At 42.4% G+C, this 26,057-nt stretch overlaps 1 protein-coding gene across 1 annotated transcript; it reads left to right on the forward strand.

Moving 5' to 3' along the window:
* The first annotated feature begins 240 nt into the window (after positions 1–240).
* Positions 241–19,358, forward strand: LOC146810113 (general transcription factor II-I repeat domain-containing protein 2A-like). The gene is made up of 3 exons (XM_085614943.1): positions 241–757; positions 11,603–12,093; positions 19,302–19,358. The coding sequence occupies exons 1-3, from the start codon at positions 241–243 to the stop codon at positions 19,356–19,358; spliced, it is 1,065 nt and encodes a 354-aa protein (XP_085471069.1).
* The last annotated feature ends 6,699 nt before the right edge of the window (positions 19,359–26,057 follow it).

Here is a 26,057-nt window from a genome sequence, read left to right on the forward strand (position 1 = left end):
ATGCTACTTGCTGGCCAAACATAAGAAGCCATTCACAGATGCAGAGCTGGTGAAGAAATGTTTCCTTTCGGCAGCCACATTTTTATTTGACAACTACATTAATAAAGCCAGCATTTTAAAGAAAATCTGTGCTTTACAGCTATCAGATTCCACATGTGCACGCAGAATAGAGGCAATGGGTCAAACGTCCAGGAGCAGGTGATCATAGCAGTCAGACAGTAACCACTCTTCAGAATTGCCATGGATGAGTCCACAGACCTAGACGATGTGACCCAGTTATTAGTTTGGGTGAGGTATTTGGACCAATCGCTTCATCCCAAAGAAGAGCTCCTGTGCCTTCTACCACTGCACGGGCACACAAGAGGAGAAGATATATTGGACAGTATGTTCAACTACTTTGAAACAAATCACATACCACTGAACACTCTTGTCAGCATCACAACAGATGGGGCTCCTGCCATGGTAGGCCATGACAGAGGCTTCGTATCTATGCTTAAAAAGAAGCTCATAGGACAGACTGTGGTAGACTACCACTGCACCATTCACCAAGAAGTATTGTGTGCAAAATTAAAGCATGGAGAACTGAATAATGTCCTCAAAGTTGAAGTAAAAATTGTTAATTTTATCCGTGCCAAAGCTCTTACCCATAGACTTTTTAAAGCAATACTGCAGAAATATGAAGCTGAATATACAGACCGCTTGATGCACACTGATGTGCTGTTGCAGGGATTCTGTACATATACAGAACTATGCACAGGTAACCAGGACTTTGGTGTATTGTGGTGTACCAAAAACACGCCTCAGTGCCCAGAACCCCTATCCGGCTAGCTATAGTATCCCATTCGTTCTCCGTACTACAGCGGAGCTACCAATGATTGGATATCCTAGAACATGTGACTCAGGGCCTCTCAGAATTCGTGGGAACAAGACACTCTTTCGCTTAGATACTCATACCTGTTCACAATGAGAGTAACCAGAGACACTGTATAGTTTAAAACGTTTATTTCAACTAACATGATCTGTAATGCAGTACACTTGCTAACACTAGCAAAGAAATGCATAAAAACAATATAATCAGCATGGTTACAATTCCATATAATACGAACGGGGATAGCATATTATAATGACAGTGGATTAAGCCTTATGGCGCTTTACCACCCTCCCCGTGCTACAAGCTATGTTTATTATATCAGTGGAAGACCTCTGGGCTTGGACAGCGGAACCCCCTACCTCAAGTCTTAGATGATAGGAATTACATCTCCGGACAAGCACAGCTCTTCCACTGGAAAGGTTTTCTCCAAGTGTTGTTAACTTGCATCCTGTGCAATATTAAAAGCACCCAGAAAGTCTGAAGCGCAGCTGTGTTCCATCTTATGTCTATATATGTGTGGGACGGACCAAAGCCGATTAACCAGTGGAGTTGTTTTCTGGCCTTGAACACGAAGTACAGATGAGAACTCAGAGCACAACAGAAATAGTGAAAGGCAGACAGTTCCCATGTGAAGCAGCACGAGCAAAAGTGTTTACGGGAACCAAGGTATGTAGTGTCATGTGCATAAGCGGCAAGATGGCGGTGATGCAACGCACAAACTAATGCTAACTTAGCAACGTCCGCTGGCACCCCCAAACCCTCACGACACCCTCCCCTTGGGCAGTCCTACGCACAGTGATCGAAGCAGAACACAGAGTTCAAAAAGTCTGAGCAACAAGATCTTATGCGACTTGGAAGTGAAGAATGTCATTACAGTGAGAAATATGGTATAGTTCTGTTCGTTAAAAAAAAATATCCTTCTGGTAGGGGATTAAAAAAGTAATAGAAAGGAAAACAAATTTTTTTTTAAAATGGACGGCCTGGTTTTATTAATCCATTAGCGTGTTAGCGCAAAAAGTGGTGACAGCTTCCAACAGGAAATCATTGTCATCGTCTGAAAATGTAGACGGCATCCAGTTAAGTAATTCAAAGGAGCAAACATGCTCATTAACGATGGGTGCTTCCAGCACCATTGGTGGGCAACTTGCGTCGTACTCGATGTAACTTCATTGCAGGAAATCACGTGCTGCTGCACCGATATCCCACTGAGCTAGTACTCCTAGCGCAGCCGCACATGCCATCAAACCCATACCGGAACAGTCCTGCTCCTGAGACACTAGTGGGTCCATCAGTAAGGCAAAGTCCGGGTCAGGAGACGCTGTATTTGTGAGGCAGAGATCCAAAGCCCATTGAAAAGGACATTCCAAGCAGGAGAAAACTTGTTGCACGCGAGTGTACCATGGAAATCGGAAAGACAGATTATAAGCCACGCTTAGAGTGGCCAGTGGCAAGGTACCTTAGCACTGAAGCATGCGACTATGAAGCAGCTGCAGCTGGGCCGGGTTGTGTATGACCACAAGAGGGGTAGCCATTTCAGAGCAGGCAAATCACTATGAAGACCCCGGCAGCGAAAATGATTATTGGTGGCAACCCGCCGAAGAAGCTGGAAAAAATAGAATGAATGAAAGCCGGGATCACACCAAAAATAGTTTGAAAAGATGTTACAAGGCCAGAACCCACAGTTTTAAAAAAATGAGCCAGCCCCGTTGTATGTGAAGCATTGAAGATAGAATGAATTCGCTCACCAAAATGTTGTGGGAGGTCAGTGTTTAAAAGTGAATGAACTTCTGTTCTTGTATTTACCACCTGCAGGACATAGGTCTCACGGGCAGAAGTGAGAGAAACTTCATTCTGGGACAATGAAGCTCTTATTCGGCTCAGCTTGTCGAACTCTGCCTTCAAGGTCGAAATAGAATGCCAAATTGAGATATCGGGACTCCCACGAGGTGGAGGAAACAGCACATTTTTGCAGCAAACTACACGTGTGACACAATCACAATGTACGGTATGCCTATTAACATGCCTCAGCATTTTTCATTATTCAGAAGTAAATAACTACTGTTAGACAACAGTGTGAATGTTGGTTTAATCGAGGGGACGGGCTTTCCCTTTAAAATGCATGTTAAATTAGGTGCCTCTAAATTACAAGCGCCGTGCAATTATATATTTTTGCACACAAGGGAGTGTCCAGTGGAAGAATCGCAAGATTCACCAGTCAGATACACCTCTGTGTCATCACACAAACGTCTAAACGTGAAGGGAAGTAACCAAACTTCATGAAGGAACGAGTTTCCTAATGGTTCATAGCGACCTAGGGGAAAATGTTTCAAGCATGATGTAAATTTAAATAAGGAGAACAGTAGTGTTATAACCCCATGAAAGAGCCAAACAGCAGTGTTTGTTTCCGCTACTGAGAATGGTAAAGGGTCTAATTTTTCTATTTGTAAAAGGGTATAGGTTGCATCTTTCATGGACATAGACTGTTGTCTGTCAGTCAAATTAAAAGGTAAAAACAAAAATGACGAGTTTACATAGTCCCATGCCACGCGACCCATTTTAAGCGTCTGCCAGGTCCATGCTAACTGCATAATAGAGCGCAATTGGTTCTGACCATGATATAACACAGATACCTCATCCTGTACAATATCAACAACAGAAGAAACAATATTGTCCAATGTGTATATCCTGGAAGAAAGGATATTAATACTGTTATCTACCACAGCAAGAAATGTTTCAAGATTAGCTTGGTCTATAGCCCTTAAACGTGAAGCGGCTTCAATTTGAGACAATTTCCAAATTTCATTGTAAACAGCATATATCCATTGTTTAGGCCTAGGGCCAATCGGGCCTTTTATGAAATCTGCTAAATCCACATCATTCGATAACATTTACAAATGCTGGTTAACAGAAGACAAGGTAGAGTGTTGCAACCAATTTTGACATAATTTACCAACAGAATACGTTGTAACAGAATGTGTAGTCAAAATGTGTGTAACCTGGAGCCCTGTCATGAAAACGCATTTTGGCATGCATCTGAACTGGTCCGCCTAACCAACCACCCCATAGAGTCAATATTAGAGATATTAAATGTTGCATTTGTAAATAAAGACTGCAACTCCTCAATTGTGTAATTGGTAGTAACATTCCAGTCTGGATATTCTGCAAGGGAAGAAAAAGCAGGAGCCTTCAGTTGTTTAGCCGTAGCTAAACCCATACAAGTAGTCTGATAGATGGAATCGTTCAAGAACAGTATTTGTGTTGGTATAAGACATGCACGATACAAAGCTTCTGTGCCCTGCACCTGCCAGGTTTTGGAACCCCAAACTGATTTTAAATCGACTGTATTTTTCCAATGATCATAGCCACCCACCGCCAATTTAAGGATGAAGGAATCAGAGTATAACAATTTAGTCTGGGTAAGCATAACTTTCGTATTTGATTTAGAATTTAATTTAAAATAGTAAGATTCAGGGTTTGAGTTATCAAAACTCGTAAAATATGTAAATGTATTCAACAGGGTCTTTGAACTATTTTGTGTAATTGAATACAGCTCGAAAAGTAGTTGCTTTATGCAAATAATGGTGGACATAAGTCAGCATAATTTGCAGAATTCAAATACAAGTCTTCAGCATCAAATGCTGCATAGTATTTTAAATCTGAAAACAGAGATTGTATTGCTCGCACATCCCAGTCATCTGAACGTATGTTATATTTAACCACATCACCCATGGAGACACAAAGTACATTTGGAACATTAACAATCTCTGTCGGACCATGAATTTGAAATGGGACTGTATCCCATCTATGCCATCTGTAACTGGCCAGGCTGTAATGTCGACGAAAGTCAGGTCCCTCTTCATGATGTGCGATGAAGAATGCGGGGCCAAAGTTCCATCTACCAGTTCTACAGCAGAGCGTTCTTTAAGGCAGTGTCCATTGATCAAAAGAAAAAATATTGTCACAAATCCAATGGACATGAATAAAAAAAAATAAGGATGAGCATCAGCCAAATATATATCCAAGGGGGAACCAAATAAGTGCGTTTCAACCAGGAGATAAAAATAGCAAATTTTGATGGGGTCAAAGTCGATGTTGAATGAGAGTCAAAGGAAAAACGCGACTCGTTCCTGGCTGCAGTATTCAACCCATGCAAAGATTCACTAGTAGGGTAAGTATATTCTGGTTCCTCATTAGCAACTGAGGATTGTTGGACCAGCAAAGGATTAGCAACAGAGTCCATCTCTACGGCAGTGTCAGGATATCCTGGAATAGTGGCATACGATGAAGCTGGAGGCAAACTATTCAGAATCGGCCAGATGGTGTAGCTTGACATTGTCAATTGAGACGTATCTGTTGTCTTTGCTTCCTGGAAGTGGTGGTAAAATTATTGTATGAGTTCCCTGCACGCCCAGCACTGGAACCGGAGCTCGATAGGATGGACCAAATTCTTTTTTGTTCTGCACCTTCTCTCTGACCAGTTCTCCAACTTTAGGCAGCCAGTCGATCACTGGAATCTGTAGTGCAGCATCCGCGGCGGCAGGTAAATGGTCTTTTGCTAGACTGTCCCTTGTGTCCTAAAGGGTCTGTTATACAGCACAATGTTTATCTACGTCAAAAGGGATGGCAGCAGCTGCCAAGTCTAGACCATCTAGGTCTGGCACAAACATTTTCATGCCAAAGAGCAATTCGTAAGGGGTCCGCCCACCCAGAGGTCTTGTAGGGAGATTATTAAGTGCACGTTATACACTATACAAATGGGCGAGCCAGTTCCTGCCAGCGCCTAGGACTCTAGCTGTTAAGGATTGCTTTAAGTCACGGTTCATTTGCTCCACAACGGAATTGCCCTCAGGCCGGTATGGAGACAAAAATTTTACCTTCACCCCCAAAGACCTCATGGATTCTTTTTAGGCCTTAGAGGCGAACGCCGGACCCTGGGCAGAATGTAAGGTGCCCACTGCAAAAATTCCCACAAAGACGCGCAAATCCCTGACTACAGTTCGAGCGTCAGCGCTGCGTTGTGGCCATACCTATAGAAAACATGTGCATGAATCAACTGCAACTAAAATGTATTTATATGCAGTATCAGAAGAAAATGGACCGCAGTGATCCAAATAAACACATGCAAATGGTCTATTGGATATGCATAACAGTGTTTATGGTGGCCTGGTCACAGTAGACGGCTTGATTTGCTGACAAATGCCACAAGAAAGTACATAAGTACGTGTTTGTTTATATAAGCCACGCCACCAGTAACGTTGTTGCAAGATACTGACTGTAGCAGACACACCAGCATGCGCCGAGGCCATGCCCTCATGTGCTGCGATTATCAGTGTAAGCCTGCGGTCCGCGTTGGGAATCAACCTCTCACCAACGTTATTAATTGTCACATAGGGAACGTTATCAGGGTTTAAATGATAAGAGTATTTGGAAGGGAATCCTTTTGGATAATTACCTCCCTTCTCTGTAGCAGTTATAGCTGCCAAGATGTCATCATCAATCTTACTCATGGATCTTGTAACCGCTGCTACTACGCACGTGTCTACTGCTGACTTATCTGCTTCATCCACTAAGCTGTTACAACACGTTGGTACAACACGTTGGTGGCCAAGAGTATGAATTACCTGTGTGAGCGGCAGGCATTTCTTTAGCTCTGCCACTCAAACCCATAGCATCTTATGCATAATTGTCTTGCCTTTGGAATCACGGTAGTCATTTTGAGACCAAAAGAATAAATTGTCATTGAAAGATTGCACACAGTAATAGGAATCGCTTACAATCAAAGTAGTCACGTTAGGATCTGCAAACTCCAGTGCGAGCACCAAAGCACGCAGCTCAGCCAATTGGGCAGTACAGTTGCCGAGCGCCTGTGTGTGAACCACACTATGGAACCAGCCACAACGGCACAGGCTGCAGAATAAGAATGTTTAGATCCAATAGCTGGCTGCACCGAACCATCAGTCTAAATGATACAATGGAATTCCTCGAGCGCGCGCATAGACAGAGGAGCTGGATTAACAAATTCATATTGCAGCGACTCCTGAGTCTGTAACGAGGAATCATAGATAAATGTGACATCCGGGGATGTCAACGATGTAGCCCATTGTATCCACCGTGGATGTAAAGCTTTGGAATTAGGAACACTCACCTTTAGAGCTGCTTCTAGAGCAGGATATGGTGTCACCACAAACATGCGTTTTCCTTACGCCAGGGCGCGTTCTTTTAGAATCGCCATCTGGACTGCCGTCAAGACTTTTTTGACAGAGGAAAACCTCAGTTCTGCTGAAGTGTACAAGTGCGACTTGTAAGCAATAGGGACTGTGTCTCCTTCATTAAACATCAAGTATGTGAAACCCACCGCGCCTGGGACGATTCGTATCACCAGGTTACTATGTTTGTCACAGGTTAACAAGAGTTTAGAGTCAAGTAAATCAGACTGCAAAGACTGCAGTATATTTGTATGTTCCGGAAGCCAGCATGCTTTCGCAAATGTTGGTTGTATCAAAGCATAAAGAGGCTTGATACGCTGGGCATACTCTGGTACGTAAGTACGACCAAAGTTCAAGAAACCCAGCAAAGATTGTAATTTTTTCAGGGTTGTAGGAGGACGCAAAAGGGCACACTTCTCTAGGAAGTGCGGTGCCAAACCGCGTCCTTCATTATTGAGCTCGTAGCCCAAGAACAACACAGTGAATTCAGCAATGTGTGATTTTACAAAATTAAATTTGTAACCGTAGTCCGCAAACTCCACAATGATGCGGTCCACGCGACAAAGATATGGATATAATTTGTCGTCCGTAAGATAAATGTCATCTACATACGAATATGCATCAGAGTCGATTGTGTCTAACAATGAGACTACATGTGCTGCGAAAACACCCGGGCTGTTCTTATAGCCCATCGCCAATCTTGTAAAATGTTTTAGTTTGCCGCCGTGTGTAAAGGCTGTCCACTGACTTGACAAGGGGGACAGGTTGTGGCTAAAAAAGCCATTGGATATATCTAGTGTCGTTTTATATTTTTTCCGAACTAGACTGTCCACTAGGGCTGAACTATGGGTATTCTGTACCGCATTCGTCCAACAATGAGAGTTCAAATGTCGGTAATCCAAAATTATGCGGTACGACCCATCTGGCTTGGTCACGGTAAAAAGAGGGTTATTCATAGGTGACACGCATGTCTCAGTTACCCCTTCATACTCCAATTGGTCTAGTATTTCCGCTACAGGAGCCTTTGCTTCCCTACGGATGGGATATTGGCGTTGTGCCTGTGGCATGGACCACAATGGTATCTCGTGATGGGGAGATGTTGTATCCCAACCCACCTGAGTACGGTATAAAGCCGGCGCAAGCGCCAATGCCCACTGTTCTGAAAAATGTTGCGCATGCTCCTTCGGGACACTGTGCGAAAAACTAGGAAGGATTACCTCCTCCCCTCTCGGAGCTGCTAGAACAAAAGGCGGGGGCCAGTCTGCCTCTGCTAACAGGATGTCATATGAAGAAGTCAGATTTTCCTTAAAAAAACCTTTGATAATGCATTTTATGTCACCTTCAATGAGAATACTAATGTTATATAGTCTGTCAGGGGGAGCCACTTGGGTGTCAGCGGTTTCAACTGTGATGTAAGTATCAGTTGCTGTCGCATCCAGAAATGGATGCAGTGCTTGCCCCACTACTGTAACCTCCGCTGCGCTGTCTAGCAGCGTTACTGCCCATGTTTTTTTCCGGAGATGGGTCCTCACCGTCTGTGGCATACCTCGCAGTTAAAGCGGCCACTTTTTTCTTTTGAAAAGGGGGGCGCTGACGAGGGAAGTTTTCTTGTTTTCCCTTTCCGTCACAAGCCCGTGGCTGCTCACGTCCCTGCGGGGCACCTCGACCTCGTCTGCGCTCCTGGCGATCACCTCCTCCGGCATATGAGCCTGATGCTTCCTGTGAAGAACGAGGAGAAAGCGGATCAGGAACCTGAAAACGATCAGGAGATTTCATTCTCGCGCGGTCACGCAGTTCATAAGTGCGTTCTGAGACCGAAGGCGTAGGGGATGGTGCCCGTCCCCCTTGCTTATGTTGTGTTTTCCCCTGTTTGTCATTCTTCCAATTCTTTTTAGGGAATTGTGGATGGCCTCCTTGATCATTTTGAGACGTCCGCTGTGCCTGTGATTGTGCAGGCACTTTAGCAAAAGGATTAACACCCAAACTATTACGCCCAACTGTTTAATATGCCTGGGCAATAATTTTAGGTAATTCGCGGGGCTTGTCCACATCTGGTACAAGCGCCAAAGCATTAGACACCTGAAAGTTGACTGCATCACCCTTAACATTAGCAAGGATTAGATCAGCAACCACGTCATACGCTCCAACTAACCTCATCCCCAATTCGACTGCCGCCTCTTGTCCGTGTTCATCTTGAACACGTTTTATTACAGAGGGGAGTACTGTCATGGGTGGGGTGCCAAAACACTTTGCATAAACTGTCGCAAATATTTTACACCAACTCTCACAATCAGTGACTTCGGGTACTAAGTCTTTCTGCAAACTAATTCTCAAAATTCGGTGCTTCTCCACAGGAGTGATATGTGGAAACACCGCTTCCAGCTGGTCATATTTCTCAGCAAGCCAATAAGGTAAATCTTCCTTATTGGGGAAGGCTTACCCATAACTGAATTAACCATTATGGGGCTAATAGTAACACCACCAGCACCAGCTGGTTGCTGTGCAACTCCAGGTTCTCCCGCCTGGATGTTGCGGTTCACATACTGAACCAGTGACCTATACACACGGATTAGTGTAGTGTGCATGAGACGGAGAGCCGCTACGTCGCACATTAAATGCCGTGGATGCGGCGTAAAACCCGCCAACACGGGCCAAGTGGCCCCATCAATCGACAACGGGCCAGACATGACAGGTGTTAGGGGTACGGGAAGGGCGCGCCATCAAACCAAATGCGATGCTGCCATGCCGTCAACGGAACTTCTAGAGTTCTATATGGCCGATACAGCAGGAAGGGCGGAATGACTGTATTGATGCCATAAATTATCCGCCCCCTTAATTACTGGAAATGTCACCCAGGAATAAAACACTTCATATGTGTAGACTGGTTCGGCTTGGACCACAAAGATCAGACTGACACCAGCATCCGGCACTCCACATGCTTGCAAATGCTGCCGGACCGCCAAGCGGCTGTGCGCCGCGATGTCAACTTCCATATAGAAACTCGAAAAAGAAAACACTAAGGAGAAAGGCGGCAAGACAAAGTCTGGTTGTAATTCTAAATACAAACGATACCTTTTGTAAATTTCAAGCTTGAATCACCTATAAAAGCGACAATATAGGCAGGTAAACCGTCACCAATGATTTCCGGAAACAGAGGCGAAGGGATTGTGAACAAGTACTGGGAATTGCTGAAGTGCCTCGTAAATAAGTACCAGACCAAACATTAGGTGCGCCATGTTGCAGGGATTCTGCACTTATACAGAACTATGCACAGGAAACCAGGACTACGGTGTGCTGTGGTGTACCAAAAACACGCCTCAGTGCCCAGAACCCCTATCCGGCTAGCTATAGTATCCCATTCGTTCTCCGTATTACAGCGGTGCTACCAATGATTGGATATCCTAGAACATACGACTCAGGGCCTCTCAGAATTCGTGGGAACAAGACACTCTTTCGCTTAAATACTCATACCTGTTCACAATGTGAGTAACCAGAGACACTGTATAGTTTAACACGTTTATTTCAACTAACATGCTTTGTAATGCAGTACACTTGCTAACACTAGCAAAGAAATGCATAAAACAATATAATCAGCATGGTTACAATTCCATTTAATACGAACGGGGATAGCATATTATAATGACTGTGGATTAAGCCTTATAGCACTTTACCACCCTCCCCGTGCTGCAAGCTATGTTTATTGTATCAGTGGAAGACCTCTGGGCTTGGATAGCGGAACCCCCTACCTCAAGTCTTAGATGATAGGATTTACATCTCCGGACAAGCATAGCTTTTCCTCTGGAAAGGTTTTCTCCAAGTGTTGTTAACTTGCATCCCGTGCAATATTAAAAGCACCCAGAAAGTCAGAAGCGCAGCTGTGTTCCATCTTATGTCTATATGTGTGTGGGACGGACCAAAGCCGATTAACCAGTGGAGTTGTTTTCTGGCCTTGAACACGAAGTACAGACGAGAACTCAGAGCACAACAGAAATAGTGAAAGGCAGACAGTTCCCATGTGAAACAGCACGAGCAAAAGTGTTTACGGGAACCAAGGCATGTACTGTTGTGTGCATAAGCGGCAAGATGGCTGTGATGCAACGCACAAACTACTGCTAACTTAGCAACGTCCGCTGGCACCCCCAAACCCTCACAAAAGTGCGTTGGCTAAGCAAAGGGAAGGTTCTGGAGTGGTTCATCTCATTGCTTCCTGAAATTGAACTCTCGGTGAACAGTAGAGGTCAATCATGGGAAGGGGATGTGGTCCGTCGGCTAGACTGCCGACTTTGGTGCTGGAAACCAGGGTTCGAGCCTCGGGGTCGCGTCCACATCCTGTGATTCTGAACAAATCACTTAATCTCCCCGTGCCTGAATGTGTAGTGTAAATATGGTGCTCGTTTAAAGCGCTCCAATACCTTCGGGTCGAGTTCGCACTATATAAATATGCACAAAAAAAATAAATGTAAAAAAAAATCATTCCCAGAACAAACGGATGTGAAATGGCTTATTATGCTCCATTTTCTTTCAGATATTTTCACACATTTTAATGCTCTCAATTTGACCCTGCAAAGTAAACAACAGCTTATGTGCTCCATGATGAATGGTATTTACGCTTTTGAAAGTAATCTTGTGCTATTCCAAGAACAACTGGATGATAGTGATTTCACCATCTTCCCAAAACTGTTGGCTGTGATGCAGAGGTTTTCAGATGCACAAGAAATTCTGCCAAAGCTAGACCTTGATGCATGTATTGAAGACATTCCTGGGGAGATCAAACGCCGATTTTTTCAATTCAGAGCCCTCACCCCTTTGTTCAGGCTGGTTGAAAACCCCTGGATGGTAAGTGCACGAAATCTTGACGTTGTTGCCCTTATTGGCATGGAAAGAGCTCAAGTAGAAATAGAGCTGATTGACATGCAGCACAATGCAGCCCTCGAAGCATCATTTTTGGGCCAAGAACCAGAAGAATTCTGGAAAATTTCTGACAAGTTTCCTCTTCTCTTTACAGTGGCCCAGAAGGTACTTTGTATGTTTGGGTCAACATATGTTTGTGATAGTTCATTTCCCACAATGGGACTGTTAAAGAGCAAACTCAGAAATAAGGTTATAGACATAGATCTGGATCAGCTCTTAAGGGCTTGCCGTTTTAGACTTGGTACCAGATTACAGTAAACTAATTGGTGACATGAAATGTAAAATACGTTCGTAGTGTTTCTGTCTTTAACGTACCTATTTTGGGGAATCTGAAGCACGTGCTGCAATGGGCATGTGCTGAATATCTGGTTATTGCAAATTGTCATGCAATCCCTCTTAAGATTGCTATCTTTATCACCACAAGCAAGGGTCCTGGAGAGGATGGAGACCTCTTGGGGGTTCAGGCTGGGTCCAGGTGCGGGTTCAAGATAGTTGGAGCCTGTTATGACCCCGTGGCTCTTAACAGGAGGCCAGCAAACAACCAATTGGAGTCGCTTCTCACAATCCTGGGTCCAGATGAAGATGCAGAGCTCATTAGCAGGGCTGGACTTTGAGGGTTCAAGGCCGGCTCTAACCAGCAAAGCAGTCCTTCCAGGTACACCAGCAGTCTGGCAGAGTGCACAGCAGGTCACATTGGCAGGCAGTCCTCTGAGAGTCCTTCTGCAGATCCAGTAGTGAACTAAAGAGTGGGTATGTGGGTCCTATTTTTATACCCTGGTGTCTTTTTACTGGAAGGTGGTAGACATTTCTGGAAAGGTTCTTTGAAGTGCATGGATTTTCCTGACTCCACTGCCTTGGCTACAAACTGCCTGAAGTAACAGTAGTTTGTTAAGCCTATTATGAGGAGATAAGACACAGCCTATTCAGCTGCAGCTCACCTCCCCCCCCCTTCTGCCAGTGATGGCCCATTGAAGCACACCTGATCCCTCTATTGTGTGCCTGTCTGGTAGGAATTCACAAAGTCTGTCACCTATATCCAGTCATGTGATCCAAGACAGATACCCAGTCATGTGATCCAAGACAGGTAGCTGGCATAAAGGGCAGGAAAATGCCAACTTTCTAAATGTTTGCACAAACAATGCCAATCCTGACTAATCTTTCTCACAACCTCAGTTTCTTTGGTGCACAATGTAATCAATAAAAGTGGTCACCATTTATTTTCAACAATCATATAAATGTGTTTGTTATTGATCACACACAGAAGTATAATACAAAGCATATCATGAATGTATCCCCTCCCACCTACATTATTTATATACAACAGTGGATACAAATAACATATTACAAACACACACCTTTAAAAACAATACAAAAATAGACAAAGTAAACAACGATCAATCAGTTCTGATTTTTAAATATCCAAAACAAGTGCTAAAAAAAATTATTTTCACATTACACTACAATCACTACAATTGGGAAGACTCCGACTGCTCCAGGTCTCCTCGTCCTGCAAGTCCGCTGTACCGTCAGTGTAGGTGCTCCATACAGGTTCCTCTCGGGACCTGTGGGCATTCAAGACACCGGAAGGATCTCCCTTGGAGTGAAGGAGTCACTCCCCTGCATCTGCAGGCACTGCAACATAGCTGACTGGTTTGCTGATCATGGGCTCCTATGGACTCCAATAGGTTCAGAAACACAGGTGGTGGTTTTACAACTCCCTCGAGGACTGCACTGACTTTAGACGGAGTCTGAGGCCAGTATACCTTTTGGCACCACTGGGAGCGAGACCCTGTGCACTGCGTCGGCTGGATGTTGCTGAGGCTCGGCGACTCCTGTCTCCAGAGATCTTTGGGTCCTTTCAAAGTACTTCTTTGATTCCAGTGGGCTCCCCTGTTTGCTTGGGCCTGCTGTGACTTACCTAGTCGTGGTGAGTCACTTGGACCTTGCCGGTCCTGACACTGCACTTTCTTCGATTTCTACGCCTGTTGCCGTTGCTATGGTGAGTTGGTGCCTCTGCTGGACACTGACCTCCTGGCTCTCGACATCCGATGTGGGATAGCTCGTGAACGGCTCCTGGTTTTCCTCAGTGTCGCCGGGCCACACAGCTGCAGCTCCAAGGTCAACGTCAACTCTCCTGCATCTCTGACATCGGTGGGCATTCGTCTTTTGTGCCTCTTGGTCACTCCTGAGTGGCATAGACTCTGTCCCCTGTGCTTGCAGGTACTTCTCATCTTGAACCACCTTTGTGTTCCACCTGTCACTTTCACCTTCTTCATCAACGGCATCTTCCTGAAGTCCTCCATTGAGTTCAACGGCGGTTTCCGGCGTCACTTCGCACCATGCATCCGGCTTCCCTGGTGTAGGTATCCTGGTTCCTAGGGTATCCATAGGTGTGGTGACTCTCCAACCTTCTGTCTTCCACATGATTTCCTCAGGGGGGACCCTGAGGAAGGATCTTTTTTCTTTAAAACTGCAACCACGACTTACCCATTGACTTGAATTGAGTACGCGGCCGTGTTCCCACTCTGCACATAATCTCCGTGGGGTTCCTAGATACTCACCTTGGGTGGTTCTTTGGGTCCCCGTCTCTTCTACGTCTTCTACGTCTACTCTGGTCTTGAGTCGTGGTTCGCATTCCACTATTTTAGTATATGGTTTGGTCTCCCCATGAGGGCCATCGTGTATTTGTGCTACTTCCCTGTTTTATTTGCAAAGTATTATGTGCATTTTGTTATATCTCCCGATAGGAGATATTGTAATGTGTTAGTGAGTGTCTTATAATAAATACCTATTTTTATAAATACACTGTGTGGTTCTTTTCACTTAACCTATACCAATAAGATTAGGTTTTGGTGATACAAGCTGCTTTACACTCCTTCTGGACTAAGCTGAAGGCTGCTTTCCACAGCTATCACTTAGAGATGTTTCTAAGGTTATCTAAGAACACTAAAATCATCATAAGGGTTGTCTGGATTATTGCAGGTTGCTACACTTACATACGTGAGTACCTTATACCAAGCCAGCCTCCTACAGTCTCCCTCGGAGTCCACCATGCATGTTTCATAGCGTTTTTAGCAATTTTTTTGGTATATCCTCATTCTTTGGGTTTGCCCATGAGATCTCTAGCAGGAAAACAAAATTTGTTTTTTTATGAACAATTGCGCCTCACTCGAAGGAATTGGCCGTAAGTCAAATTACCATGATGACTTTGTGGATGGTGACTGGTATAATGCAAAGCATTATTTCTATCTGTTGGCTTGGAGAACAGTCCATTTTTAGCTAGGACAACAACATCCAGGAATGTAATTGAGGACTCGCTGCTGGTTATGCTGAACTTGATGTCAGCCGATCTGTAGTCCAGCCAATTGAAAAACTGGTTCAGGGTGTCATCTTGTCCGTTCCATATGCAAAAAATGTCATCAATATACCGGAACCATTTGACAATCTGGTGGGCAAAGGGATTATTTTCATAGAAGAATTGTTCCTCAAATTTGGCCATGAACAGCACAGCCAGCACTGGAGAAAAGGGACAGAAAAGGTCAGATTAGAATGCATGGTATGTGTTTCTACATTCTGTCCCAAGACTAACCAGTTCAAACGAATCATAAGACAGAACTGGCATTTGATTGATAAAGTGTACAAATCATTTGTTAAGCCACTACTTGCTTTAAAGAAAAAAACAGATCATTGAGAGCCAAATAATTTGTGCCTGCACACCACTGCTGTCCATGAAAAACAGCTTGTTTAAACTCTGGAATCTGTCACCCTTGAAGGGACATTTCAAATGTGGCACATGTATTTTTTGTTATCAGACTCTTGAAGGTGCATTGTTCCAACACAATAATGTTAAATGGATCCATAAAACATTTTCTAACTGCAAAACTAAAAATGTTGTCTATGCACTTAAGTGTTCCCGTGAACAAGTTGTACATTGGCAAAACCAATCAAGCGATCCGCCAAAGGATTATTCAGCATAAATCACTCATAAGACGCATAGTGACAGCTGCCCCACTTGTTAGCCATTGGATGGAAAATCAACTCACAGAATTGGATCTGCAATGGACTGTAATTACAGTCATAAAAGCAGACTCTCGAGGAGGTGAGATCGACATAAAATTGAACCGACAAGAGGCCTACCTTATATTGCATTTTAATACCATGTCTAATGGATTGAACGAAATGTCAGCGATTAAAAACCTGCCAGTATAAAATGGAGTGCCTTACACACAAAATATTTTTTCCATTGCTCACAGACTTTCAACTATGAGTGTATTGAGACACTACATATCCTAGAATTTCTGCCCAAGGTATCCAAGACACAGAAAATGCTTGGCTGATAGTGCACCAATCAGAACCTGTTTAAACTTAAAAGAACAGCCCCTGTTCCGGTTGTCTGTAGTCCCTGAAAACGGGAATCATACATGAAGAGTTGTGATGAGGGACCTTATTGAAAACTGGCAAAGTAAGAGCTTGCACATTTTGCTTGTTGATGCGTGCAAAATTATCGAATGCTTGAGAGCAGCAGTATATTTAACCTCTCGGACAGCTTAAGTCAATCCAACATGGGCAGCTGGGCAGCGGAAAGTATTAAGAAACAACTAAGAACACAAACTATCCTGCTTGAATGCAAATATGTTTGTATGTTGTTAACTATCGTGCATGTACAGCTGTTTAACATGGTTTTGAAATCATTATGCAATTGTTTGCAGCATAGAAAGTCATATGAGTCGTTCAAAACAATTCCACCGTGGTCGTTTACCAAATCACATTTCAGAGGTTGAGCTGTAACATTAAAATGGTTATGGCAGAAGTTTGTTATGACAGTATTGTTTGTGTTACAGACTAAAATCCTCCCTCGAAAACCGTGGAGTCAGAGGCCAATCAGGAATCGGTGAGACAAAAGAGAATTGTCCGTCCCTTGGTGAGTATCGGTTTTTATAATTCCACCCTAGGGAATATATGGGAGCTACTGGTTGTAAGGGAGCCCATAGGTAATGTGGCCTATATGTTTTTTTCAGGCAAAACCGTTAAAAGAATAGGAACACAACGTTCTTCCCAAGGTATTAAGTAACACAAGGTAATTATAGCTGTAGACCAACTATATCACTGTGGAGGTAGTAATGTGAATTATTTATTTATTATTTGTTTTAGAGTAGATAACAGTTCTAGGTTCTCAGGAGAACCCTGAAACAATTATAGGGTTTGATTCGCGTTGACAAACATCTGTGCATCTAACGAGCAAAAGACTGGCACTGAGAATTAGTGCATAAACTAATATAAAGTGATGTCTAAACTTATCTTGGGTAAAGTAGCCGTGCGGAGGTTGAGGTACACCACCCATGAATAAAGAGCGAACGAATTGATTGTAGTGTACTGTGAAAACTTCATTTTTAGCTATTGTTTTGGATATAGAAAATCAGAACTGATTGATCGTTGTTTACTTTGTCTGTTTGTATATTGTTTTTGAAGATGTGTGTTTATAACATGTTATTTGTATCCACTGTTGTGTTTAAATAATGTAGAAGGGAGGGGATAAATTCATGACATGTTTTGTATTATATTTCTGTGCGTGATCAATAAAAAACACATTTATATGATTGTTGAAAATAAATGTTGACCACTTTTATTGGAACTGAAGTTGTGAGAAGGATTAATCAGTATTGGCATTGTTTGTGCAAATTTATGCGGGCTCAGCCTTACTGACTCAAAGAGCCTTACCCCTGTTTGTTATAGCAACTTTCTAAAAAAGGCATTTTAAAAATTGTAATCCGACTTTCCCATTAAAGACAATTCCATAGCTACCAAACATGAAATATATACCTCCTCTCAGGTGGAAATTATAGCTTATTAAATGGAAAAAGGAATCCCCAATATCATCCTATGGGCGGTGTAGGCCTCGCAGTAGAGAAAAACAAATTTAGGACTATTTTTTCACTACAGGGACATGTAAAACGTAATAGTACATGTCCAACCTTTCAATTACATAGCACCCTGCCCTATGGACCACCTTGAGAGTGAGTCATATGCAGTAAAAGTGGAGTTTAATACTTGACAAAAGGGTTTAAATAGCAAGTCGACATGGCAGTGTGACACTGCATTCACGTTGCAATGGCAGGCATGGGACATGTTTTAGAGTGCTACCTAGATGGGTGGCACAATACGTGCTGTAGGCTCACTGATAGCATTTAATTTACAGGCTCTGGGTATATGGCATACCTCTCTACAAGAGACTTAAACGTAAATTAAATATGCCAAACAGGTGTAAACCAATTATATCATGTTTGGAGGAGAGAGCATAAACACCTTAGCACTGGTTAGCAGTGGTAAAGTGCACAGAGTCCTACGGCCAACAAAAATAAACTCCGCAAAAAGGTGGAGGGAAAAAAGTAAAACTCTTGGTGGTGACCATGCAGAGAGGGCTAGGTCCAACAGGGCTACTTACTAGAACACACTTGCATCATGAAGGCCATAAGATACGAGGGGGGTTCTGAATTTCCAGTCCTCACTTACCTCTTCTACACCATTCACAGAGAGAGAGAGAGACGGGTCCCCATATACCATCACCCAAAGAGATGCTAGATTTTCTCCCTTTCTTTTTTTCCCCTTTTTGTCCTCTGTATTTAGCATCTGGTGGCAACAATTACAAAAATAAACAGACTGTTGGTTTCACATCAGATTTGAAGCTCTTTGGTTCGTAACAGTAAATTACAATTCAGGTCTATAAACATATACATCTTCCAGTGGAGTTTCTGATTTATATGTTAGGATTAAAATGGCAACTCTGTGTTTGGGAGGTTTCTGTATTAGGGCTCGTTCATGGTTGGACTGGTTCTAAATACAAATCACTCACAAGAACAAATGTTGGACAGGTTGAGCAACAGTCTTGTGCATACTAAATAGCAGTTTGGGTTGATAATCTACACCATGTATTACTATCCGGATGTAAACTGCAATGTGTGCATGATACCAGGACATACCTGTCTACTAAGACTTACAGTTCTTTTGTTGTTGGTTGCTTTGTCCACTAGCCAGTAGTAGTCCAATACTGGTGATTGAATTGTCCACAAATCCTCCGGTTTTTGGATTGTCCACTAGTGGATTTGTTACTGGTTCCCTAATCATAGTTTCTGTGTTCTCAATAGACCTAAAAAAACTCCCTTAAATACAAGGCTTTATTATCTTACATTCATATTTTGTTAATTTTTGCCAAAATGTCAGTGTTCGTATATGTAATACTGGGTCTCAAATTTAAGCTTATTCATGCTTGTGTGCACACTAACTTCTTGTTTGTTTTCTTTTATGCTTTCTTACAGAGAAGCCAGAATTGTTCACTGAAATACACCAGCTACAATACTGAAACACAGGAGTGAAGACTGCAAACAAAAGCACTGCTATTGCTAGCAAGAAAAATGAAGACTCAAACACTAAGAAGACCTTCAAATGCAAAGGTATGTGTGCCCAAAATGGAACTGCAACCGATAAGGAAGGTGTACCACAAAAAGATCCCATCTAGGCATAGCAAGGTAAGTGGGTCTGGGGGCAGCTTATTGATGGATCAGGTAAAGCAAAATTTTGTATACCTTCTATATTTTGCGTGAAAATACTAATTACATAATCGATTTATATTATAATTTGAATTAACTGGGTGCTGTGTTATACTAACCAACAACTTGCATTTTTGGTAAACACAAATTACACGCGGGACTCATTGCTATTTGCATGGCAGAAATACTCTAATAACTAATTGTGGTACACCCGTTAACAGTAGTACGTGTGGTGATAGAAAATTGCATGATTTATGTTGCTTTGGTGACGTTTGCATTCCTGTTAGGACCGAATGGTGAGTATTATAGCTTTAAATGTCGCTATAAGCTAGGAAAACACTAATACATAAAGGGATTAGTATGGGATTGACATTAGAATCTTCATTTCCTCATATTAAATATTCTTTGTGTTTGTTTCGCTTAAGTTGGCATTCGGGCCTACAAAGCCATGACATTCAAAATGGAGTTCGGAAGTGGCCACCGTCTTGTGAGCGCGATGTCTACTGTGCAGACTCGGATGGCTCCGAAGATCTCCAGGCATCCTCAATTCAGAGCACAGTGTTCCTGGTCAAGGATAGGAACATGGAGGACTGCCAAACTTCAGTCAGTGAAAATCACCAGAGGAAACAATGATCTCCCACAACCAGGAAACAACAATGTTGCATGATTATGACATAAATCAAGGAAGTGACCCAGCACTTCTCTGAGAACCAAAGTTACTGGGAAAGTCAGATGATATTACAAATTTCATCAAATGGACCAATCAGATTTCATTATTGCCCAAGAAATGTTTCATGTTACCCAGAATTTTATTATAAAAAGGGTAGTAGAATAGGGAGGAGACACACCCCTTACCCACCCCTCAGGCGATGACAGATGAGCTACGTGCTTGCACGATTTTTGTTCCTTTGGAGATCTTTGGGGCTGTGTTGTGCTGAGCAAAGAACTTTCCCGGACTTTTGAGTCTTGGCCTGCTTTCTACTGGGACAATTGAGCAGAGAATTTGGTTTATGCAGAGCCAATTGAATTAGAAAAGACCCCAATAGCAAGAATAGGTAAATATAAAATGTCATGCGATTTGTTTTGATTGACTGAAATTTAAGTTTGATTTACCGGAATGCTAAAGATATAAATGCAAACAAGATTTTAGATGAACACAACTTGATTAACAGAAATTATGAGTTTGTGGTTTTTCCATTAGGTTACTAGAGAATTCTGAATCTGAAGCTGTAATGTGTTTTAGCTGGTTCTAAATCACCATCAACAAGTCCAACTAATTGGTCCGTCGACCAAGTGGTGGAGAGTCTTGATGTTAAGGTTAGGATCCTATAGGTGGTGATGTAAATATGTTTATTCTGTAAAATAATTTTTCTTCCCTATAGGTAATAAGGTACCCCCCCCACATGTCCAGCGGTATACATCGATTCCTCCTGTGCGTGAGAGAAAACGTATGTGTGTTGGTGTTATGGGCCCCACCAATGAATGCGTGTGTAATTGAGTAAGTGTGGTGACGGATCTGTGACGCAGGGAGGATATGTAAATTTGCCCCCTTTTCGTGCTGGATCAGTTTTTCTGGTAGCAGAGTTATGGTTTTATTGCATTGGTTTGGTGGTTATTGCTTATTGATTTTTGATTATTGATCGTGGATGATTGATTGATTATCGTCGCGTTCTATGTTGTTTTTGAAGACTTCTGGGATGTAGGAAGTTGGATGCCCTGTAGGTACACAGGGAAAACGTGTGACAAGTGAAGTCGCACGGTGTATTGTCTTGTTGCCCTGTAGGTACACGGGGAAAACGTGTGACGATTGGAGTCGCACAACGCATTGTCTGGGTTCGAATTGGTAACATCGTCATGTGTTATCGGTAGGGATTTCTGTGTGAAAGTGGTGTATGGATAGGGAAGGCCACCTGTGAAATTTTGGTCTTAAGTAACAGGAGTCAATTGTGAGCTCTGATTACGCTTATCACTGGAAAGGTAATAGGTCTCCCCTAAACTTGTTAGAAGGGTAAAGTAGAGGGAAGTGCTACTTTATCGACGAATGAAATAATTCTGTGGAAGGGCAGAGGTAAGCGCTGCTCTCAAGAAATACAGAATTCTTGGGTAAATGAACTACATTTTCCGTATGAATGTGTGTAAGTGAAATAGCATTTGGCTTTATTGTGAAACTCTGGCCTTAATTCTCAGGAGCAGTGTAGTCTCCACATGTGTTTTATCTCCAGAGAAACAGTTAGCTAATGCTTGTTAGAAGGGTAAGGTAGAGGGAAGTGCTACTTTATCGGCGAATGAAATAATTCCGTGGTAGGGCAGGGGTAAGCGCTGTTCTCGAGAAATACGGAATTCCTGTAAGAAAGATCAAAACTATCTCTTTTGTTAGTGAAGCGGACAATGGTGGTGTTTTTATGTTGTTACTAATAGATTTTGAGTAAAAGAGAACATAAAGAAAGTTTGCCGATAAATTTTGTAAAGGAGGTGTCAGCAGAAGCAGGAGTAGCGAGAAGGCTGACGTCAGAAAAGACCGCGCTGGGATTTGTCAGCCATTAAGAGACGTAGACGCTCCGGATTGGTGCGTTAGTGTACACCGCGCTAGGAGTGGAGAATTACAGGGTGACGTAGATGCTCCGGATTGGTGCGTTAGTGTGAGTCGCGCTGGGATTGGAGATTTGCAAAGGTGACATAGACGCTCCTGATTGGTGCGTTAGTGTGAGTTGCGCTACGATTGGTAAAGACAACAGAATAGTCATAGAAGAAATCTAGCAATACCGAGAAAAGAAAATGATGTATTACGATCCACCAGAAAAAGAGAAAAAGTCCTAGTTTAGAAAGATCAAGAATTTATTTTAAAAGGATAAACTGATTGTGACTAGAGAGGGACAGTTGCTTCCTCGACCGAAATCGCCCGCATCCTTCATGATTGCGAAATATGGGTATCATACATGTATTTGGCTAGATAAGTGGGCAAAGTATACAAAAGATGATGGAGTTTTAGCGTTTCCAGAACATGGTTCATTTAATTTAGCGGTATTAAGGAATTTAAAAGAAAGGATGATGAGATTAGAACCGAGACCTAGACCTACTCAGTTTGAAGCATTAACAGAATGGGAAGATGAGATGTATGAAAGAGAGTGGCAGCGGAGTGGCGGAAGGTATAAATACATGTTTGGTAGACCGTGTGGACAGGAGAATCATGATGACAGAATGAGAAGATGGTGAAGTGCAAATATGGCTGATGGGATGTTCCCTATGAGAAATGCTGACGAGACTAGTAGTAGAAAATATACAGAGAAGAGAAACAATACAGGGTCAGAAGGTTACAAGTATGGTGTGCATGAGTCGGAGGATGATGTACTTGAGGACATGTTTTATAAAAATCCTCCCCCGTACCAACCAAATTCCACATTGTTGACACCAAGTGCCCCAGTAAAGGAGACACCACAAAATATAAAATTTGAGTCAATGCCACCGGAGGTAGGGAAAAATAATCCCTTTAGAAAATCAGAAAATACACAATCTGGTAAAATGACAAATGAAAATTCAGCTGAATTAGCCCGAACTACTTTAGAGTTAACTGAAAAGATTAGGGAATTGACTAAAAATATGGAAGCTGTAACTGTTCCTGTAACAATAGGACCAGTGATGCCTATTTTTGATAAGCAAAAGGATAGTGAACATTGTCTAACGATCCCTTACAACAGTAATAAAAAACCGAAATGGAAAAAAGAGATTCAAGAGAAAATCCATGGGGACAAGTGGTAGGAACTTCTGGATTAAGTACTCCTAAAAATTTGACAGTGAATCAGAGCCTAGCGAATAAAGCAATAATGACGACAGAATCAGTACCAGGGACACCAAAGAGTTTAGAACAAGTAAGAAATTAACCAAATCCTGTAGGTCCTACTTCTGAGGAACTAAGCGAATGGTTAAGGAGTTTACAGCAAAAAGATGCTGAACCTCGACCTTTAGATGTGGCAAAATTAAAAATAGTTTTAGAAGAATTAATAGTAGGAACTATTCCCACAGAAAAATTAAAAGCATATCAGGACGAAGAACTAATGTTTCTGTGTAAAAGTATAACATGGAGAGCGAGAAATGTACATTAAAAATTGGAAGAAGTAGCGAGTGAAAGGGGTATCGATTTTGAAAAAATAAAGTCATTACAGAAACCATACAGAGTAGACTTTGCTGAAAAAGACATTCAGAATCTGAATACTGCAGGAAGAATAACTCAAATTAAAGAGCCAATTGTTTTACTGAGAAAATGGGGCGATGTAGATAAATGGAAGAGTAGGTGGTTTCGAAAACGGGACGATGCAACAGACAAAATGTTCGCAGCTTTCCCAGTAAGAGAAAAAGAAAAGGTGGTAACTGAATGTCCCATGAGGGAGATTCCAGGAGGAGGCTATGTGCATGTCCCCTGGACTAGACAGGACATTTTATCATTTACAAATGACTTTCCCCGTTTGCGCAAAAAAACAGTGGAGTGGTACAGGCAGGTAGACAGGTTTGTTAAATTATCAAAAGTACTGTGGATTGATTTGAACAGTCTATTTGACATAATTGTGCCAGCAGATCTATGGGCAGAATGTAAAATTACAATAGGTTGGCCTACTCAAGAATACCCTAGGGATCCAAAAACAGGTGCCCCTGATCCGGAAGTAATGAGAAAATACGAACAGGTAGTTACCTTCCTGAAAAATAAAGTACCTCCAAAAGAAACTGATTGGGTAAAGATTGATAGAACTCACCAAGAAGTAAAAGAATCTGTACATGCCTATAATGAAAGATTGTTATTGGCTTTTAAACAATACAGTGGTGATGAAAATTTGAGTGAGAGATTTGAGTCATTTTGTGTATCGATTTGTGTATGGGTTGCATCCTGAAGTAAGTGAAATGATTAAACAACATACTGTAGGTTGTCAAAATAAAAAGATAGATGAAGTATTGAGGCATGCAAAAAAATGTTGCGATGGGATTGAAGCCAAGCAATGTAAGTTAAAAGAAAAAGCCATGGGGGCTCAAGTGAAAGTGGCAGAAAGACAGGAAGCCCAACTGATTGAACAGGCAAATGGCATGAGCCATATGAAACAAAAACCCAATATTGGGAAAGGAAAAGGACAGATTAGTATAGAAGAAGCCAAAAAGAAGTGGCCATGTCATAACTGCGGAAAGATAGGGCATTGGAAATCCGAGTGTGAATTACCCCCAAGTGCTAATGGAGATAATGCATCATTGAATCCACAGGTGCAGAATGAGGTGAGTTGTCAACCACAGCGACAGCAGCAGGTTGTTGCCCAACAGTGTCAGGTGCCAAAACCGCCTTTTCCACAGAGCGTAAATCCTCAGAGATATGAGACAGGATTCTACAACGAAGAGCAGGTAACTAAGCTGCCCGCGCTAGTGCTGTTTTGCAGTATTGGCTACAACGCAATGAGAGTGAGTCAGAAGAGAGTTATTGACGGTGCCGAGGAGAGGAAGAAGGGTGCGTACTTGGCGCAACTCTGGAAGTAGACCAAACAGGCCCTTTTGTGGATGGAAAGATAAATGACGAAAACATTACTTTCCTAGTAGATACTGGTGCTACTCGTTCAACTGTTAGATCAGCTGATATTAAAAATCTTCCTCTCTCGGATGAGACAATCTAAGTAGTTGGAGTATCCAACAGACAGATAAAAACGTATCTTACTGAACCAGTTAAGGTCAAAATAGGGACATTTTCCGAGATGCACCGTTTTGTCGTGTGCGATACCAGCCCTGTAAATTTGTTAGGACGGGACTTGCTGTGCAAGATGAACTGCACAATTTTCTGTACTGCTGATGGCATAGCCTTTGAGACTCCTGATGAGGATGTACTGTACAAAATGACTATAGCCAATATGGAACCTGAAGTTACTGAGGCATTTGCTGTATTCGACCCTGAGGAATTGCCTCAGGAATTGAAGAAAACAGTGAAAACAGAGGTATGGGATTTCACGGGAGAAGACATGGGATTAATGAAAAATGTAGATCCCGTAAAAATTACAGTAAAGGAAGGAGTAAGTTACCCAAATATTTCATAGTACAAATTGACACCCGAGATAATTGCAGGAGTTGCTCCTATAATAGACAGAATGATTGAACAAGGTATTTTGAGAGAAATAATGAGCAGTCCATGTAATTCGCCAATTATGGGTCTGAAAAAGCAGAACTTTCAGGATAGTACAAGACCTGAGAAAAGTGAATAAAATTGTTGTATCATGCTGTCCCATTGTACCAAATCCTTCTGTGATTCTATATCAGATTCCTCATGATGCAGAATGGTACACAGTGATTGACTTGTGTCATGCTTTCTTTTCCATTCCATTGCACCCTGATAGTCAACAGATTTCTGCATTTCAGTTTGGCGAACGTACTTTGGCATGGTGCCGAATCCCACAGGGGTATACAGAAAGTCCATCGATATTTAATCAGATTTTGAAGAAGTCCCTAGAAGATTTAATAATGCCCGAAAGTTCTGTACTAGTCCAATATATTGATGACTTACTTGTG

Source organism: Triturus cristatus, chromosome 7 (assembly GCF_964204655.1).
Source record: "Triturus cristatus chromosome 7, aTriCri1.1, whole genome shotgun sequence".
NCBI classification, from domain to species: domain Eukaryota; kingdom Metazoa; phylum Chordata; class Amphibia; order Caudata; family Salamandridae; genus Triturus; species Triturus cristatus.